At 36.5% G+C, this 20628-nt stretch overlaps 1 protein-coding gene across 1 annotated transcript in view; it reads right to left on the bottom strand.

Annotated features, from left to right (window-relative positions):
* Positions 1 to 20232, bottom strand: part of LOC137617168 (uncharacterized) — a 184058-nt gene extending 163826 nt beyond the window's left edge. Inside the window, exon 1 of the mRNA XM_068347026.1 lies at positions 19909 to 20232. Coding sequence (XP_068203127.1) covers positions 19909 to 20070 — 162 coding nt within the window. The 5' untranslated portion in view covers positions 20071 to 20232. The remainder of the gene's footprint in view (positions 1 to 19908) is intronic.
* Between the last annotated feature and the right edge of the window lie 396 nt (positions 20233 to 20628).

The following is a 20628-nucleotide window of genomic DNA, read 5'->3' on the forward strand; positions in this document are numbered from 1 at the left end:
ATAAACAGACGTGAGTGGCAAGACATGTCTGAGACCTACTGTCAAAAGGGGGCAATGCCTTGTTTCATATATATATATATATATATATATATATATATATATATATATATATATATATATATATATATATATATATATATATATAATTTTTGCCTGTCATTACGAGCACCCGCACTTAAGGTACTGGTTTGCGACTTAATTAGTATGTGAACGAGAACTAAATCTACATAAAACTTAGTGACCCAAGCGAAGGCCACAGACATACGAAAACCACAACCGACAAAGGAACTTACAGACCACACAGTGGCATTGCTCAAGTAGAAATGGAGATCAAATGCCTGCAGGGAAGGACACGAAATGATATTGAGCTGTCACCTCGTCAGTGTTACATTGGAATATCCATCACACATTCAAAACACTTGTCTCAAGTATTCTCGAATTACTATAGAGGTCGTCATGAAGACAATGGCGAATGTATCATCAAATGTATGCATGTACGACAGCACACCCCAAAGCAGAATCGTGTGCTTGTGCTAAGCTAGCAAGAGGTCACATATATGGTGGACAGTAACAGTTAAGGTCTTTTACTTGACATGCGTGCACTAAATATAACATGAAGCATATATAAGCACATTAAACATGTAAAGATCAATTAAATCCACAAACGCAATTAAGTTAGCTACCGTTACCTCATTTCTAAACGTACATATTGGATAAAACAAAGTCATTTCAAGCTATAACTCTTGAATAATTAAAGCAAAATTAAATATTTCAAGACATTTAAAAATGAAGGTTAATCTCTATATCAATAACAATGTATTAACGTAGCAAATAAATGTATGTTTCAAATCTAAATAAATCGGATCAATACAATAAAAAGGACATGGGAGAGTTAATTTAATGGTGTTAGTCGTTTTACAATAATGTACTGTATTAACTGCAATGACTAAAAATAAAATTACCTAAAACCAGTCCTCGGTACGTAGCTAATTCTAAGTTATGCCTTCTCCATCACAAGGCTTAATACTACACAGTATTCTAGAAGCTTTATTGACCAGATTGTAAAATGATCTTCCTATCTGGTTGAGTTGAGTCTCTCTTTATAGCTTACATGTAACAGATCTATTTTAAAGCTGTTATTGAACTCAAGATATTTCACATTCATTATTCGTTATTTCTCAATTAGTTTATATGTTTCTTCATTTCATTTCATCATTATGCTATTTTCCTTGTTGAAGTCCATAAGTGTGTAAAATCTTGATTTTCCAAATTAGCCAGTAGTAGGAGTAATAATAATCATTATCATAATAACAAACTTATTAACCGCACAGTACCAATTAACATGTAAAAATTCACTACGACCATGACGGTTTATTATAACTGTAAAAAGAAAAAACCGAAGCTTAACAAAAGATGTAATTTCCAAAAAAAAATAGTATTTTCTAACAAATAATATAATCACTCTAAAAACAAACAAAATATCTAACTAGTAAAAATCGAAAAAAGGAAAGGCGTAAACATCAAATGAATTACCAATAATGTACGAGATGTGACGTTCCCAATCAAAATTTCGTTGGAAACGGGAGAAAGGTGTCTTTTGACTTCAAAATCTCAAAATTGCAAGGACCATTACGGGGAAACAATAACCAGCAGACAACGCACCGAGATTGGGAAAAAAATCATAGTACTAATTTCTACTATAGAAAACAAGCCAAGAGTCACGGTTAATTTTATGCATAATTTTTTGCATTTTATATGGCCTGCATAGTTGCATAAGGCTGTACCTGGCAGAAAGGGCGAGGAATTCTACAACAGCTATAATTGATACATCTCAACAACATATGACATGTTTGACCAGCAAATTAAGCAAATCAAGCATATTAAACTGAAAATATAACATAATATATTTGATGAAAGAAATTTTAGAAAATTCGGCGAATGGTACGAGCACGTAATGATCAACTAACCACTGAATGTGGTTAGCAATTAAGTGGGCACCCACCAAGAAAACCCAGAAGCTGTCACCATGTAAGTCTCCTAATTATTACCTCACCCAATATATATATATATATATATATATATATATATATATATATATATATTATATATATATATATATATATATATATATATATATATATATATATATATATATATATATATATATATATATGGCCTATACACAGTAAGCGGAGACTAACATATGGAAAATGCATAAAAAGCAAATAAAGGCTTCATCAAAGACTGACAGATGGCAATTGCAACGTCTCTCTCTCTCTCTCTCTCTCTCTCTCTCCACTGAACCCAAGACCTGCTTCTTTAGGTCGTAACATGCTGCGGAGTAACGCACCCTAATGACGCCATAAACGTTACGTTACAAATAATTTCCGCTCTTCCCCCACAATCATTCCACATTCGTAAAAAGAAAACGGAAATTACAGTAAATTAGTTAATCGGAAAAAAGGAAGAGGCGGGAATGAAATAGAAAACAAGTGTATTTTAGATACGGTACATATAGACAATTAACACGCAAGCACTCTCTCTCTCTCTCATATATATATATATATATATATATATATATATATATATATATATATATATATATATATATATATATATATATATATTGTTATAATGTTCTAAACGGTAAGGTAATCGGGAGGCTTGAATGACTATACTCAGCTAAGATCTGGTGCTCATTTGAGTTTTATTTATACTTCAACCGAAACGGAATTACAATTTAACCATAAAATAAATCTCTTCTGGAACGTAAGTGATGGTTCCTGGTGACTGGCTACCCTTAAACCTGCACTCTTTACTGTAGACAATAGTTCCTCTTCTACGTAAACCAGACGACTCAGTCACTCACTGTCCAAAGGAAAATGGCAACCCTTTTGGCTGTGTTTTACAGTTATCACACTAATAAGAAACTAGATCTTCCTCATTCCTATATTCCTGGTGTTAAACTATCCAGTTTAGCTTTTCGTTCCCATAAAATCAAAATATTCTTGATGAACCTTGGTGCTTATGGAGTTGAAACCCCAAATAGTATTTCTCTTTTGCTTTTCATAACCGCTGATTTCTTGGCTCCTAAGTTCTGTTATTTTCCGCAAGTTAGCAAGCAAGAAGAGGTTCTTTTTGCACTTGTTGGAGAGTTGGTAATGTTAATCCATTAAGTAAATGTGTTTGCGGCACCTGTATCCCTGCTGATTATTATCCAATTTCCATAATTCTTAAATTATCTAAAAGTTTTGAAAGTCTTTTAGCAAAATGTCAAAATAAGGATGTTGAAAGTAATCATCGGTTCCCTAGTTTGCAATCTGCTTTACGCAAAACCTGAGAGCATGTAATAATCTTACAATCTCTAATGCTATACAACAACCCTTTGATTGTGGTCAGGAAGTTCGGACAATTGGCCATGATTTTAGTGTTGCCTTTAACCATGTCAATCATGAGGCCCTTGTCTTCAAATTCAAACAGTTGGGAGTAGGTGGGTCATTCCTTAGCATCATAGATTGTAAAGAGTAGTTGTTGATAAGCACCATAGTGAGTATAGTAATGTGATACATCGGTCCTCAGGGTAGTGTTCTTAGTCCATTACTTTTCATATTATATACTGTATGTCCTGGAAAACGACCCCGGTGCATATGCAGATAATGCTACTATCTTTGCCTAAATTCCATCTCCTGAATGTAGATATGTGGTTGCTGAATCCCTTAATACAAATTTAGTTAAAATTAGTGCATGGTGCACATTATGGGGAAGGAAGTTGAACCCTAACAAAACTCAAAGATGGTAAGTAGTTCGAGGACAGGGTTTAAATTTTTACGGTAATTACCTTAGCTTGAGGTAATTCACATGGTTTAAAGGTAATATTTAAGGTAATGATATTTACTAGTTATCAAAATTAAGGAAATTGGAAAAGTTTTAAGGTAATCTAAAGTAGAAAGCAGCAGCATCTAAGGTAATGGCCGCGTGCTCAAGTTTAAACCCTGGTCGAAGACAGCAGCTCCCCAAAATCCAGGTCTCTGCATTAATACGGTTCTTAACATTTCAAGCGCGATCATTAATTGCAAATTTACTGTTAAGAAACATATTGTGTGCGTCCTCTTCAAATGAACAAAAGAAGTGGCTCATTGAGAAAATCCTTCAGGGATTTCGGTGATCAACCTATTTATTTTGTCAAATCATCTTCTGTCTGGTCTTCAGGTGCTAATTCTTACATTAATTTGTCGGACAAAACATGCTGTCTATTAAATATTTTATTCCTGATCTATATTTCAATATCTGATACCGTCGTACAATTAGTTCTCCATGCATGTTACATAAGATTTTTCATAGTTCTAACCATCCTTGGCATTAAGATCTTCCCAGACTATCTTACCTTCGCCTTCACTATTCAATATTACACAGTATTATTTCAGCTGTGACCAGATTCTCGAGTGACATTCCTCATCTGGCAGCTGAATCGGTGGAACTTCAGTTCAAACCTGCAGCTAATGTTTTCATGTTGAACAAACAAACAGATTTATGACAATTTTAACGTTGTTACTGATCTTAATATATTCTAAATAACTTTTCATTTAATTCATTCAATTCCTAATTTCCTTTCCTCACTGAACTATTTTTCCCTACTGGAACCCTTAGGATTATAGCACCCTGTTTTTTTTTCAACTAAGACCGTAGCTTAGCTAGTAGTAATAATAAAAAGAGATCTGGGGTGTTCAACCACCAGACTGAAAATGCAAATAATATTAATTTTTTAAAAATCTTATATTCCCACCTAGGGCTATACACAAAAAAGGCATGAGCTTATTGGTATGAGGCTTTATTGAGCATATTATCAAAGGTATCTCTCAAATTAATGGCTGACCTTAATAGCCACGTACCAAAAGGAAAAAAGAAAAAAATTTCACTATGAAAGGTTGTACAGATTCAAGCTTCTGCTCATATAATTACACTTGATGCGTTAAGTGGTTCAAGGATGTCGCCTAGATATTTGAATTTAATTAACTTTAGCAATACTAATGTATATTTATGCAATATTCGCCATTGGCCCTTCTTGGTATGTATATCAACATGGACATGACTGCTCGAAGGATCATAGGTCAAATCAGTCATCTTATTAAGCGAAGTTTGTAACTTATTCAGCAACAGTATGTATATAGTGGATTCTAAAATAATACTCCTCATTACAGTATTTTGGAATTGGAATTAAAAAAAAAAAAACTATATTTACACATAACAGCAGAGGAAAATCCTTTAGGCATTCATGTCCTGATCACGCTTAACTATACTTCATCTTCCACACTACCACAAGGCGATAAGTACGGTATGGTTGTTGAATTATGCAAATCGAGACAATGATGCTTTGGGAGATGTTAGCTTTAGGGGAAGAATAGAACTTTCGAGGAGAGGGGAACTGCTTAGACTCGACGTAAGGTTGCTGTCTCCAAACACTAATTGTTCGCACTATTATGATATAAACGTTGCTGACTTCTGCTTCGATCAAGTTAATAATGCGACTAAGATATTTCTTAAGGCCATTCCAACCTTTTCTATACATCCTACTTCATCATAACAATTACAAAACAGACTTGTAAAGTTGCTAGGGGGCTTTATTTAGGCCAGGTCGGACTTGAGTCACCGATAGATAAATATATTCTCAGAAAAGAATATGATTATGAATACTCGGAATAAATATATCCCCTAGAATACATACTTCACAATTATGAGTAAACGATACGCAAAGGAATGCATATGATGCCAACCACAAATTATTGAATTAAGCTGCATGCTGAAGAAAAAAAAAACCCAAAGTTTTGACGCAAATCATGAACGTCACACCAAACTCTGCTCGGTACAGTTATCTCAAGTCACAGGTCCAATCCGACCCGCCACATAAGGCGAGGCGAGGTCAGAAGGAACACGTTTCTGACCAGCGTCGAATCGAACTCCACCAGTTTGAAAAATAATTTTAAAGAAATTATTTTGTTATTCGAGAAAGATTTGTCAGAAGATGGGGAAACCGCAGCTCAAGCAATGATGGTGTGTTTTGGTATAAACTGATGATAAAAATATGAGCGATTCAACTATTGCATGTGCAAAATAACTTACCATGTTATGTTGACATTGAACAATCATTTAGATAAGTGGCTTCCAATGAATCAAAGAAAACTAACAACACTTATTAGTGATAAACACGTGCGAAAACAAAGTAATACATCAAGGGTATGGAGATTGTAAAATGAATATAAAACTATGATGAATTCAAGTGCCATAAACGACCTCACCATAAAATTAACATACCAGAATGAATGTAAAAAATGGCTAAGGGTCACCTCATAGGTAGTCAATTATATTCAAAATGAAAAAAAAGCTAAAACGACCACATGGACTTTAACAAAACCATTCGAACTAGTTAAAAATCGGCAATATGGCCATACCTGCTTTAACCCAAAAGAAATTGATTCTTAAAACAATGAAATCTTATAGACATAAATGGCAAGCCTACCGTCATCCCGGTGTAACACGGTAATCCTCATTACATCATAAATAATCATCACTCTGAACAAAAGAGACGCCCTACATAATGACCCTTATTAAAAACAATTTCGATAACCAGGACACCACGGCCCGTTACGCGCACAAGCCAACCAGGATGCATCAACGCCTCAGTAAACACAAAGAAACAAACAATGAAAAACCACTAATACCAACAATAATATAGGTAGTAATAATAACAAACGCACACACAGAAAGCCGTGTCAGCCCATATTTAGTACAGAAAAGTGAAGAATAATGATAGCAAATTCAGGTAATTCATTTAAAACAAAACCACTTCCTGGCATAACACAGACCAACGAATGTTAGGCCTAGTTTAAGGCCATTATTAAGCCTATAGTCAAGAACTGAGCACTTTACCTGCAAAATTAGACAGTACACATAAAACCACTGCCATTCGATACACGAAAATGCTTGTAAATACAGAAAACTTGACTCAGGGTTGGCTCAAAACATAGCCTATATCATGTGGGCGAGATATCTAGATTGAAATATAGTGTAATTAAAATTGATATTAGACACAATAAGATAAAGAGCCCCATCAAAACCATAAGCCTAAATATTTGGAATATTTTCAAAGTGTGTTCATCGATAAGAATGTCGTCAACAAAACCTGTATAGGCCTCTCACAATCACAATAGGCTATTATAATCAACATGAGGTAAATTCTTCCATAGGCCCACGCGGACCTAACACCTGATAAGCCTATACCAAATTAAGTATAACTCTACAAATACATCACCAAAATTTTTACCATGCACACGCGATATATATATATATATATATATATATATATATATATATATATATATATATATATATGTGTGTGTGTGTGTGTGTGTGTGCGCGCGCGTGTGTGATTCAGTGGATTTCATCAAAACCAGTCAGGGACCGAACTCTGGGTCAACCAATAGAAATATCAGGAAAACTAAACATGATACATGCAACACTAAAATAGACCTTTAATCATATAAACTTTAAAAACTTAAAAAAAAAACAATAGGAGGAGAAATAAGATAGAACAGCGTACCCAGTAAGAAACCCCTAATACAAGACAGTGGAAGGCCATGGTACAGAAGCTATGGCACTACCCAAGACTAGAGAACAATGGTTTGATCTAAAATGTTCTCGAAGAGCTGCTTACCATAGCTAAAGAATCTCTTCAACCATTACCAAGAGGAGAGTATTTAATCCCTTGAGCGAAGAATTGTTTGGTTGTGAGGTGTATGAGGACAGAGGGGAATGTGGAAAAAATATGCCAGACTATTCGGTGTTTGCATAGGCAGCAAAGATAAAATGAGCCGTAACCAGGTAAAGATCCAATGTAATACTGTCTAGTTAGTCAAAGGACCAAATAACCCTCTCGCGGTGGTATTTCAATGGGTAACTGGTGCCCTGACCAACTTACTACCCACAGCACACCACGTCGTCCTGATGACACCATCTATTCTTGATAATTATGAAATAGAGGGAGAGAGAGAGAAAGAGGATAGCATATTAATGGCTACACGTCCATCAAAGTAAGATGAAACTGCAATCCTCTCAAACGCCCAATCTGATGATTGAAGTTACAAAGTGGCCCGATGCTATTAAAGTAGTTAATGCACAAGCCTGGTATTCATAAGGACGAGACTGTGTAAAGGGCTCCGTGTGTGTGCCACCACTGTCCCCCAGATGCCTTGTAACCCCCTATACCCTGGATACGCACTGCACACCCCTCTTTGTGTCATTATCCAAAGTAGGTATAGTGTGTATGTAACACTTGAAACCAAACGTAACATACGAGCTTATGTTACATGACGATCATTCATCTGATGATCTCACTGTTGTTACGTAAAAGAACTCCTTAGAATGTAGCCAATTTTGCTTCACAGCACTACCTTAATTAAATAGAATAACAATAAAGATAAAAAAGCTACATAATGCAGACGTATAGCAAAAGACGCAGCATAAGAATAATTACTATTAACATTATCATTACTAGCCAAGCTAAAACCTTAGTCGGAAAATTAGGATGCTATAAGCCCAAGGGCTCCCGCAGCATATTAACGTTATGTAATTAGCAGAAGGAAATACAACCATGTCGTTTAAAGAAAATATTGTAAAGCAACTCTTCATGTAAGGTATGACACAATAGCATTTGACCTTGACTCAAGACTAAACTACGTAGGTATATCCCTACATATTAAAATCATAAAAACAACAAAAAAGAATTAAAAACCAACGTAATAAAAACACAAACTCTTCGAACAACATGACATACAATCGTCAATGGGAAAACAGAAGAAAAACAAACAAGCAAAAGTTACCTCAAGTCAGTTCTAGAGTCAGCGATATGACCAAAACAACATCCAATGGATATTGGAGGCTGCAGGCTGGTCTGCAAGCTCTAAGGCTACCCAGCCACACCAGCACAGACGGACGGAACTTGACTTCAAACAATTTCCTGAGTAAACAAACAATTACTGGCGGAGTAAACAATATGTGATAATACGCATACATTAACCTACTACTCGATTTAAACTAAATTTCGTCTATTGGTGATTTCATCGTCCGAATAGCATGTTTGATTAGATCTAAATCACCAATAATAACTAAAATAATGAAGAGGTTAGCTAATAAATATACAAAACAGATCAAAATGAAAATTTCCATTAAAAGGAAAAAACATAAACAGGAAACCCACTAATTAAGCATTAAGAAAAATGCTTTTATCCAAAACAGGATTAGAAAGAAAGGAAGCTCAAATATCTCGGAAGGCCGACCCGTGTGGAGAGGGGGCCAAAGTACCATTTGGGCACCGGGCTATGTGAAAAGGAGTCGGAGCGGCTACGGAGGGTCTAACCCTTTAATAAATACCCCCCCCCCCCCCCCCGCTCTATTCCATACCCCGGTATATAATACAAAGCTCCTCTTGTTGGAGAGTCCTGGCCGCCTTGCCTCCCCCATGACCCTTTTCAATGGTTGGGAGATGAGGGGAGGGTGAGAGGGGAAGGAATTAAGAATTATAACCCACCTGGACTCTCGCTCTTTATCTCAAGCGATCATCATCACTACCATTGTACGTTTTATTTTGTTGCCCACCTGGTGCCGATTTTTTAAAACTATCATCCTACCTATATCAGTGATTCCAATATCATCACGCAATACACTGTATACAATATGTATGTGTGTATATAGTATATATATCGTTGTCACTGATTAGAAAAAGGATCAGAAAAACGAAACTGTGTCCCAGCGATTTCGCATTGCCATACCACTTCAGGGTCAGATGGTACAAAAAGTTATTAACAATTTCATAGTCACCTCTGCGAAAGTAATAAAAAAAACGAGAATACAAAAACACAAACATTACTACACGGTTTGTTTAAAAATGACAATTGTCGAAACACATTGTTTACAAGCCGTTCGACTAGTATTCCTGTGCTACTGTTGATCAATTTTCCACGGGTTTCATTTATAATATGATTCTACAGTATAGCGTTTTATTATATCCTTATAATAAAGTATTTACTTTGCTCCTTTCCAGTTGTTCGAATATTACATACATATTGCCTTAATCTGGTTTCGAGATCTTTTCTACTTTGTCCGACTTATCTTTTATTACATGGGATCTCATAAACACAGCCATCAACATTAAAAGTTTTAAATAATTCAGGAATGTACATGAATTAATCGTGGAAAGGCAAAATGTGTGTTTTCATATTAAAATCAGTTTTAGATGCGCATCCATAAAACATTGCCTTACTTTATAAAAAAAAAGCTTTGTCGATAAAATTTCCAAGGTACTGCAAAATATCTGCAATCTCCCGGATCTCCCTAAACTTGGCTTCAAGGAATTAAGGACAACTGACCGGCAGTGACTTTAAAATTAGAGGATGAAAATAACTTGCATGAGGATTAGAGTAATGCTAAACGTAGGAGTCCACATTTGTCGGTTTTCTATACACTGAAAGCTCAAAACCCCTACCGTTTCTTATAACTAACACATCTATAAAGGCCAACCTATTATCTATTTCCATTTAAAAGGTTAATGGGTCAAGAACAAAATATATCAGCAACATAACTTATCCAAAGGACTATAGGTAGTATTCCTGGAAAGTAGCCTATTTGGATTAAAAAATATCCACATAGATCTACTTATTAGTAAATAATAGAGATAAAGGGTCGCACATTGCCAAAGTTTTTTATGATATTTCTTTTCAAAAACGATTTTGCAACCATTGATAAATTGTTCTATTAATTTCATAATGGTCCAAGAGTCCACAGAGAAAGCATATTTTCCAATTTATTCCTTGAGAAATTCTAGTAGTTCATCTACAAGGACTTTTGCCAATAAGGAGCTGATATTAAAGATTATCATCTTAAGACATTATTAAAAAACGTTCTCAACCTGCTAATGAAATTTATATTGTTTTTAAAAAGACATACCTGAAATGTGTACACATTTCAGGTATGTCGTTGACAAGCCAATTTGATAGTCTAAAACAACAGGAGCCCACGTGACTTATGTGTCTTCCGGGATCTTTTTATCTGCGTCCTAATGACTCCATTAGATAAGGTAGAGTTGGATAAGTACTCGTAAACCTTGGTAATAGTTCTTTATATTTCAGAATACTTTTGATATTTCTGTTGAACGTATAATTGGGTTTATCTAATGGGACATTTCTTATTCCTTAATTCTAACCGTATACACCCAGTCGTTTGGAATTATATTCATTATGATCCTCTTCTGTTTTCCAAGTTCACAAAAAGCTGCCTTTTCTTTTATTGGCAACAGTTCAATATAGATTTTTAGTATGATATTATTCGAAGGGTGATGTAACCAAGTGGTCTATTCGTCAGAAAACTACGAATGACTTGTTCCTCCATGTAGTATTCACTTGATGGGGTCGTATTAAATCGATAAAAAAAAATCATAAAATGTGTTAAAGCTGGGAATTGATCACCACAAGAAGTATATATATATATACATATTATATATATATATATATATATATATATATATATATATATATATATATATATATATATATATGATGAATCTTGCACATTTAGGCGTTTTTTTATACACTGTCTGGATTCTCTTAACGACCTCGGGATCAGAGCCCCAGACAATAGCTTCTGACCGGCCGGAGTCGAACCCTGGTCCAGGAGACTTGCATGAACATTGACATACCACGAAGAAAGATAAAAGTCAATGACAATTCTTCTGTTGTTATACCAGTAGAATTCAGTTTTTTTGTATTGAAAATTGAAATCGACTCATTTTCACCATCGTAGCTAATTGGTATGTTTGCGACTTGGCATTATATTAATGATAAATTTTGCACATTTAGACGTGTTTATCACATTCAAATACGACACATTTTTCATACATTAATGTCTGGATTCTCTTAACGACCTCGGGATCAGAGCCCCAGGCGAAATCACACAAAGACAATAGCTTCTGACCGGCCGGGAGTCGAACCCTGGTCCAGGAAACTTATATGAACATTGACATACCACTTGGCCACGAAGAAAGATAAAAGTAAATGAATTCAGGTTTTTTGCACAATTGTAAATAGATTACAATAATGATTTTCACTGATAATATCCATAATAAATATACAAGCGATCAACACTTATACTGTAAATGAAACTAATAAAAAAAACACCATCCCCTCTATTAACTCCAGAAGCCCTAAAGCAGTGCTAATGCTAAAGAATGCATTATCCTAAACTAGCCATGTGTCGTCACTTCGATAGCTGGCAGATGACGGCTTACGGTGGGTGGTTAAGACGAAAGAATGCGTTTGAAGACTTTGTAATTGTACCCTTACATGTTTTAACTAACGAGCATAATTATTGTAATTATACACATATGTCATTAGTATCTAAAACTTAACCGCTATAAATGTTACAAAGGATGCTTCAAAACCGCACTGAAAAAATTTTTTTTTTTACTGCTATGATCCCAGAACTACCACACCTACTTCAAAGACTGCAGATATGATTGAAACAGAATGTGATCGTGATGTTCTAAGACGATTATTTTAGCGGATCTTATGTTGTACACATATAAAACAAACAAGATATAATCTAATTACTGGGGGTAATGCCAAACATATACATGCATTAATTCTCCAAATCTTATAACTGAAAATTAGTGTATACACACATATATATCCTATCTGTGCGCAAACCACCTCATAAACTCGCACATATAACTTATATGCTTGAGAGAGAAGGGCCCCTCAGAAGAGGTACGTCATTATTGGAATCTCATATATCTGTCACCATGACAACGCCTCCTGTTACCCATCACATCATCAGAGCCATTGGCTTTTCTCATACTAATGCCCGTATTTCATCACAACAGTGTAAACACTCGTACGTTTAAACACACAAACAAAGTGGGTCTGATCCACAGGTATTAAGGGGTAGTTATGACTATATATATATATATATATACATATATATATATATATATATATATATATATATATATATATATATATGTGTGTGTGTGTGTGTATGTATATACACATACATACACTACAGAACAAAGACCTGACATGCCCTTCCACTTGCGTCTGTTCATAGCCCATCAATGCCAGTTCACATCCGGCGAATTTATTAGTTCGTCAATCCATCGACTTCTCTCCCTTCCCCACACTTCTTTTGTAAACTCTAGGGACCCATTCCGTTATTCTTAATGTCCATCTATTATATGCGCTGCCCATGTTCAATCTTTTTCTTACATGTTAGAATATCCTCTTGAATAGGTAGTAGGTTGGCCAGGGCACCAGCCACCCGTTGAGATACTACTGCTAGAGAGCTATGGGGTCCTTTGAATAGCCAGACAGTGCTACATTGGATCAATCTCTCTATTCTTTACATATTCTCCTTTGTCCTCATACACCCGACAAAACCAAGATTACCAAACAATTCTGCTACTCTCAAGGGGTTAACTATTACACTCTAATTGTTCAGTGGCTACCTTCCTCTTAGTGAGGGTAGAAGAGACTCTTTAGCTATGGTAAGCAGCTCTTCTAGGAGGACACTCCAAAATCAAACCTTTATTCTCTAGTATTGGGTAGTGCCATAGCCTCTGTACCCTGGTCTTCCACTGTCTTGGGTTAGAGTTCTCTTGCTTGAGGGTACACTAGGGCACACTATCCTATTTTATTTCTCTTCCAGTGGTTTTGTTAAAGTTGTCATAGTTTATATAGGAAATATTTATTTTAATGCTGTTGCTGCTCCTGAAATATTATACAATATTTTCCCGGTTGGAGCCCGCAGGCTTATAGCATCCTGCTTTTCCAACTAGGGTAATAATAATACTCAACTTCAGTTGAGTATCCAGTTGTTCTTTCCTGTTTCTTGATGTTACTCCCATCATTATTCTTTCCACACACACACACACACATATATATATATATATATATATATATATATATATATATATATATATATATATATAAAACTGTAGCCGTTTCTAGTCGTTAGCCATGTCTGGGGTTTGCCCAGTTTTCAACACCACGCTAGTCAGTGCAGATTTGTCTGATAGCTCACAGCAAACCAACCTAATACGGGTGTCCCTGACTAGTACAACTTTGCTGATCATTGGAATCACAAACCTTTTCACCAGGTTGAGTTACCCTCACTTGGAAATACATATACGAGTATGCACATAGGCAAAACAAGACGTCGCGAAAAAAAAACTTTGGACATACTCAAATGAAATTCAAAAGAACAAAGGACAGGTAATACGAAATATAGCATGAATAATGCTGATCAAGTATATTTTCAACAGAAATACTTAAGGGGATTCAAATTCTCAAGACAAACAAAAATTCAGCCAATACTAGCTACAACAAAATATAGTCTACTTGCAGACGAAAAAGATTTTTTTTTACGAAAAGTAACCGCAATACCTGCGGACGCGCAAGCACACGTGAGAGAATCCTGCACGGTCGAGGGTCCAGCATAATGGCCGGAATCCCAAAGCCCCAATTTAAGAACATCGAGATGCATCCTTTGTCGCTGAACTCCAGGAGTCAAGGTCACTGGTACAGGGATGAGGATACAGACCGCATACACTTGTAATATATATCATCACCTCCCATGCCTATTTATGTAAAGGGTCCCTGGTAGATTTCGCCAGTCCTGAGCTTTTAATTCAATACTTCTCCATTCATCATCAATGTCACGTTTCAGTCCTCAGCCACGTAGGCCTGGATCTTCGAACTCTTCTAGTGCTTTGGGGAGAGCGAAGAGCATGCCCTAACCATCTCCATCTACCCCTCACCATGATCTCATCCACATATGGCACTTGAGTAATCTCTCATAATTTTATTTCTAACCCTGTCCTGACATTCAACTCCTAATATTTATCTAAGGGCTTTGTTCTCAAATTTACAAAATCTTTTGGAAAGTTTCATTGTCATACCACGTCTCATATCCATTTAGCAACACCAATCTCACTAAACCGATATATAGCCCGATTTTATATGTAATGTCAGGCGATTTGATTTCTAAATTTTACTTAACCTAGCTAATGTCAGATTTGTTCTTTTCAATCTTTCATTAAACTCAAATTCTAAAGATTCTGCATTAGAGATCATAGTTCTTAAATATTTAAATGATTCCACCTTATCAATTCTTTCTCCTTCCAATGATATTTCATCTTCCGTTCTCATCACTTCTGCCCTTCTATTCATCTTTAGCCAAACCTCATACCTCATGTGATATTTCATGTATTTTGGTAAACAAGCTTAGCAAGTCCTGTGGTGACATAGTTCTATCTAGTGAATAATGGGAGGAATTGCAAAAGACGATATTAGATTTATAGAGAAATCAGAAATGTAGGACTGAAAATTAATATTAGTAAAACTAAGATAATATTCAAAGAAATATAGCGACCGTTAATGAATACAGGTAGTTGGGACATGCAGTGAGTGTATCCGCAGGAAATGAGATCGAAATTAAAAGAAGGATAAGCACGGGGCGGGAGAGCTTTTGGTAAACAAAATTGAGATTATGAAAAGTAAAATGCCAACCCCTCTAAATCAAAAGTATTTAATCAGACGGCCCAACCAGTATTAACTGAATGGTACCCTGGAGATATAAACGAAGCAAGGGAAGGAAGAGAAGACGAGGGGGCTGACGAGCTAAGATAATTTGCCTCGGCCAAGCAGTGAACAAGTTACGACGGATGATTCCTCGCATACAGACTCTTCTGGCTACATTACATCCATATTTCCTACTCTAAATTTATCAATTTTTCATTGCAAGGGGTGGCCGCAGTGAAAAAAAAATCACTGATTAAACTACATGTGTAGCAAATCACGGTTTCTCTAATCAAGCCGGTTCCTTTCCAATGTTCCTTCACTAAACTTCTGTAATTTACTTCTTACCCATACCATAAAGTGACAAAAACAATTAGAAACACTAATGCAACAAGTACTTTAGATATACCGCATGGTTGTAATGCACATAGGCTATCAGGCAAAGAAAGGTGGCGGGACGCTTGCAAAAGATTGTTAAATAAGTGTGGATGTATGATGGCGATTAAGGAAAAAGGTAAACGGCCGAGTGAGAAATACGGAGATCCAAAGAATTTGTAAAAACGCTAGCATAAAAAGCCTCATTCCACCTTTTGGAAATTCATGCTTTTTGCTTTTAAATGGTACAGATCCTCCAGGAAAAACAATACTCTACGACAGCCCCTTCGTACCAACACTTTTCTCATAACACAACCTTCTCATTCACACAAGTTATTTTGAACCCCAATCTCTTACTGACAAACTACGTATTGCAGACCATATAGGGTAGCCTAATTTCAAGAGCTTGGGACTGGAACCAACAAAACTGATTTATTTGGAGAAACAAGCAAGACATCATGAAATGCAATGTCCATGAGAGTTAGTCATAGTGAAATCGTTATCATCCAAGAACAACGTTCTGATATGCTGTATCATGTGGACAGATACCCACTGGAATAAAGTACCAACGTGGTTTTGTGAAAAGACATAAAAGATCGTAGGGGAAGAAGCTGCCTGTCTCTCACCAGATGCAAGACAAAGGCATCAGACATGTCAATTCACGTTTGGAGTTTGGCTGGTCATCACCTTTCAAATAGAACAATGTTGAAATTCAAAGAACAGGCCATGAATATTTCGCAACTGAAACATACAAATTCACAACTCAAAAAGCTTAGATATTTAGGTCTACTGGGGATAACTTGACCTGGACTACCATGAAATTGGAACGCAAGCATCTACAGAAACAAATTAATACGAAGAGGCACACGAGGAAAGAGAACTAAACAGATAAAGAAAACCCTTCCCATAACAGATAATGGAACTTTACTGCTTTATATTTTCATAACCCCGGCATCAGCGTAAGTCCACATGTGTTCGGTATATACAGTATAATACCAAAATCTGAGTATATGCCTATTCACAGTACTAGGACCTACAATTAAGCCTATAATCGCATCAAGATCTGCTCTTGAGCTTAAGCATATTGCAATATCAGGCTCTACATACAGCCTAGGACCAAATTTAATGGAATCAGGATCCGTGGAAAGGACTGCACATAATCATCAGGAGTGTAAGCTTTAGCATAGCATCACGATCTGCTGAAATTCAAGGCCTTTACGCAATATCGAGATTTGTGCAAATTAATGGACATGAAAATCTACCCTAACAAAAGTGTGATTGCAAGTAAGTCGCGGATGGTGGCTAAACTACAGTACATCCGACCTTTGCATTGCAAGCCTCATTAACTATTTTGTATAAATACTCAGGGGAACATTGGTTGCAAATTAATTTCTGAAAACAACACTGTTCCCTCACCAATAGCACGAAAAATTACCATGTAAGAATGTCGGTAACCAGTCTATTCCGAGGAAGTTTTAACTCTACTATTCTACAATATTTCGAGTATTGTTCCCCTGCCTGGTCTTCAGTTGTATTGCTGTCATCCAAATTGGTTGGCCTATTAAATTTCTACCTGATTTGGATACTAATCTCTGGCATCGCGGTCCAGCAGTTAATAATAACACCCATGCCTTCTGCATCAAAAGGCACAATACTACTATATCTTGGTCTTCTGAAAGTGTAATTTGCAAAAGGTCTAAAGGCTACTCACGACTGGCAGAGGCAAGGGACGGTGACATAGGCCTAGAGACTGACGATATATACATCAGCGCCCAAAGCCTCAATCCACCCAAGTTAGACAAAGGAGTGCCAGGCAATGGCTGCTGACGACCTACAGACTTTCCCAAAACCTTCATCCTTAACTCACAAGGAGGGTAAGATTGCAGCGACCAAAGGAACTAACAGGTTTGATCTGGACTCGAACCCAAATCTGGCGTTCACCAGCCAGGGACGTTACCACATCTCATTATACCCCAATTTGTTTGTTTTGGAACTTTAGCTTTTGTAAATCCTAACATCCCTGTAATTTCTTCAAAAACAAATTGTATGAAATTCATTTACACAAAGTTGGATTTAAAACACGGTGCTCTTCATCAAGTTAGTTCATATCTTTCTTGGCTACTTTCTCTACTGCAGCTCTTGGGGTTGTAAAATCCTGCTTTTCCAACAAGTGTTGTAGCTTGGCTAGCAATAACAATAACAACATGAATACAGACCTACATGACATCAGGATCTGGGCAGAGGCTTATAAATGGCATTAGGACCTGTGCATTAGCCTACAATTGCACCAGGATCTGTGCATAGCATCACAATTCCTTTAGCTATAGGTCCAGATATCTGGCTAGGAAGTAGGTTGGCCGAGGCACCAGTCACCCGGTGAGATACTACCCATAGGGTTATTGGGTCCTTTGACTGGCCAAACAGCACTATATTGGATCCATCTCTATGGTTACGGCTCATTTCAACTTTGCCGATACCTACAGAGAATAGTCTAACCTATTCCAGATACATTCTCGTCTTCATACACTTGACAGCATTGAAATTACCAAACACCCCTTTTTCTCTAAAGAGGTTGACTACTGCTCTGTAATTTTTCAATTGGTACTTTCGTCTTGATATGGGAAGAAGACTACGTAAGGTAGGCAGCTCTTCTAGGAGAAGGACACTCTAAAATCAAACCATTGTTCTCTAGTCTTAGGTGGTTCCATAGCCTCTGTACCATGGTCTTCCACTGTCTTGGGTTATAGATCTTTAGCTTGAGGACACTTCTCAAATACACTGTTCTATTTTGTTCCCCATCCTCTTGTTATTTTGAAGTTTTTATAATTTATATATGAATGATCTATCTTAATGTTGTTGTTCTTAAACTTCTGTATCTTTTCTTTGTCTCCTTTCCTCATTGGGGCTATTTTCCCTGTTGGGGTCCCTGGAATTACAGCATCCTGCTTTTCCAACTAGGGTTGTAGCTTAGCAAGTAATAATAATAATAGACAGGTAATCTTCATTACGAGTAGCACTAAGCAAGGAAGTCATAAATGAGCATCTTCATTCCGTATTTACGGAGGCAATTTCCTACAATAAAAATGTTACAACCACATGGTCCTCATGGGGAAGTTAGACCCGTGTGGAAAAACGAATGATAAAAGTAATATAACGAAAACTTATACATGAAACCAGAAGGGAAAATACTATTCAGGTCACGACAAATAAAAATATAGCAATTGAGAACGAAATACCACAGAATTCAAAATGAAGTCAATGAAAAGATATGAATGGAAAGTATATAAATTCTGGACTTTCCATAAACCGATTAAGTTATTTTATAAAACATTCTGGCATGCAAGACAAACAGCTTCATATTCTGAATTATCAGACCTGTGCGTATTCTATAAAATAAATTCTACGCTCGACTTTATGCTTTAATCGAAATTTCAGAAAAAAAAACACAGAGGAGACTAGGCCTACGCAATATCCAGACATGGGTCTGCTCATAACTTTCGTCTAATGTATGTGAGAAATTAAATAATCGAATCGAATAAAATGATTATAAAAACAATCCCCATAGAAATTCAGCAGGTGGATGAGCCTCAAGGGTTGGTACGGCACATTCCTCAATTTCGGGGAGACTTGAATGCGGCCACCACTCGCTACGGTAACCAAAGGGTTCAAGCATAGTGGGTTAAACCAAATTACCATAAACTACAAACTGCTGAAAACACATGTTACTAAAACTTCCACATATTTTTACATAAACCATAAATAAACAGGTAAAACATTAACCCTGAAATGAAAAAAAATACAGTATGTATATGGTCTAACTGGGTACACCCACCAACCGCAACAACTTAACAGCTCATTCATAAAAGTAAACAAAGTCGTAATTGAGTTATCTACGATAGTAAACAGGGATACTCACCGGTATATCGAAAGAGAGGTCAGTATCGTCCAAGAGCATGACCTTGCAGGGCAAGATATGCTTGGGTTTGACGACGATGCTCCCCGCCCGCCCATCGTGACCGTCTACAGTCTTGTATTTCTGGGCATTTCGCCCCACTCGCTTGCTGAAAAACCTCAGCATGACGGCTTATCTCATAAAGAATGCTATCTCCGAACGCTTTCACTTATATACATAATAGGGATAAATTAAAGGCATCACACATGGACGGATGCTGAGAAAGTCACTAAAATCACCCAGAGAAATTCAATGCACATCAAGACTCAACAAAGTCATGTTTGAAACTGAACTCGAGTTGCTCAGCTCGCTCTCTCGGAGTTCGGGTCTCTTCTGCGCAGATACCTTTGCGCATCCACCACCTGCGCGGAGTACCAACCTAAACACACAGGTAAGTTAGAGGTTAGATTTACATATATCAAAACTAATAGAACTACTTTTTCTAAACAAATTTAGAATATTTCATGCATTTGTGTATAATTATAATAATTGTATTATAAGCGTACAACAGAATTTGTTTGTCAGTGTGTATGTTTGTTTGTGTTTGGTCAAGCTTGCCAACAATTCCTCTCAAAACAAAACTTCTGCGTGCCGGTACGTTCAAACTAATACATCGGGACAGGGTTTGGGCTAACCACAAATTCTCATCTTTGTCAAAGATAGATGGATGGTAAGTCGAGGAGG

This window comes from Palaemon carinicauda, chromosome 23 (genome assembly GCF_036898095.1).
Source record: "Palaemon carinicauda isolate YSFRI2023 chromosome 23, ASM3689809v2, whole genome shotgun sequence".
Lineage (NCBI taxonomy): Eukaryota > Metazoa > Arthropoda > Malacostraca > Decapoda > Palaemonidae > Palaemon > Palaemon carinicauda.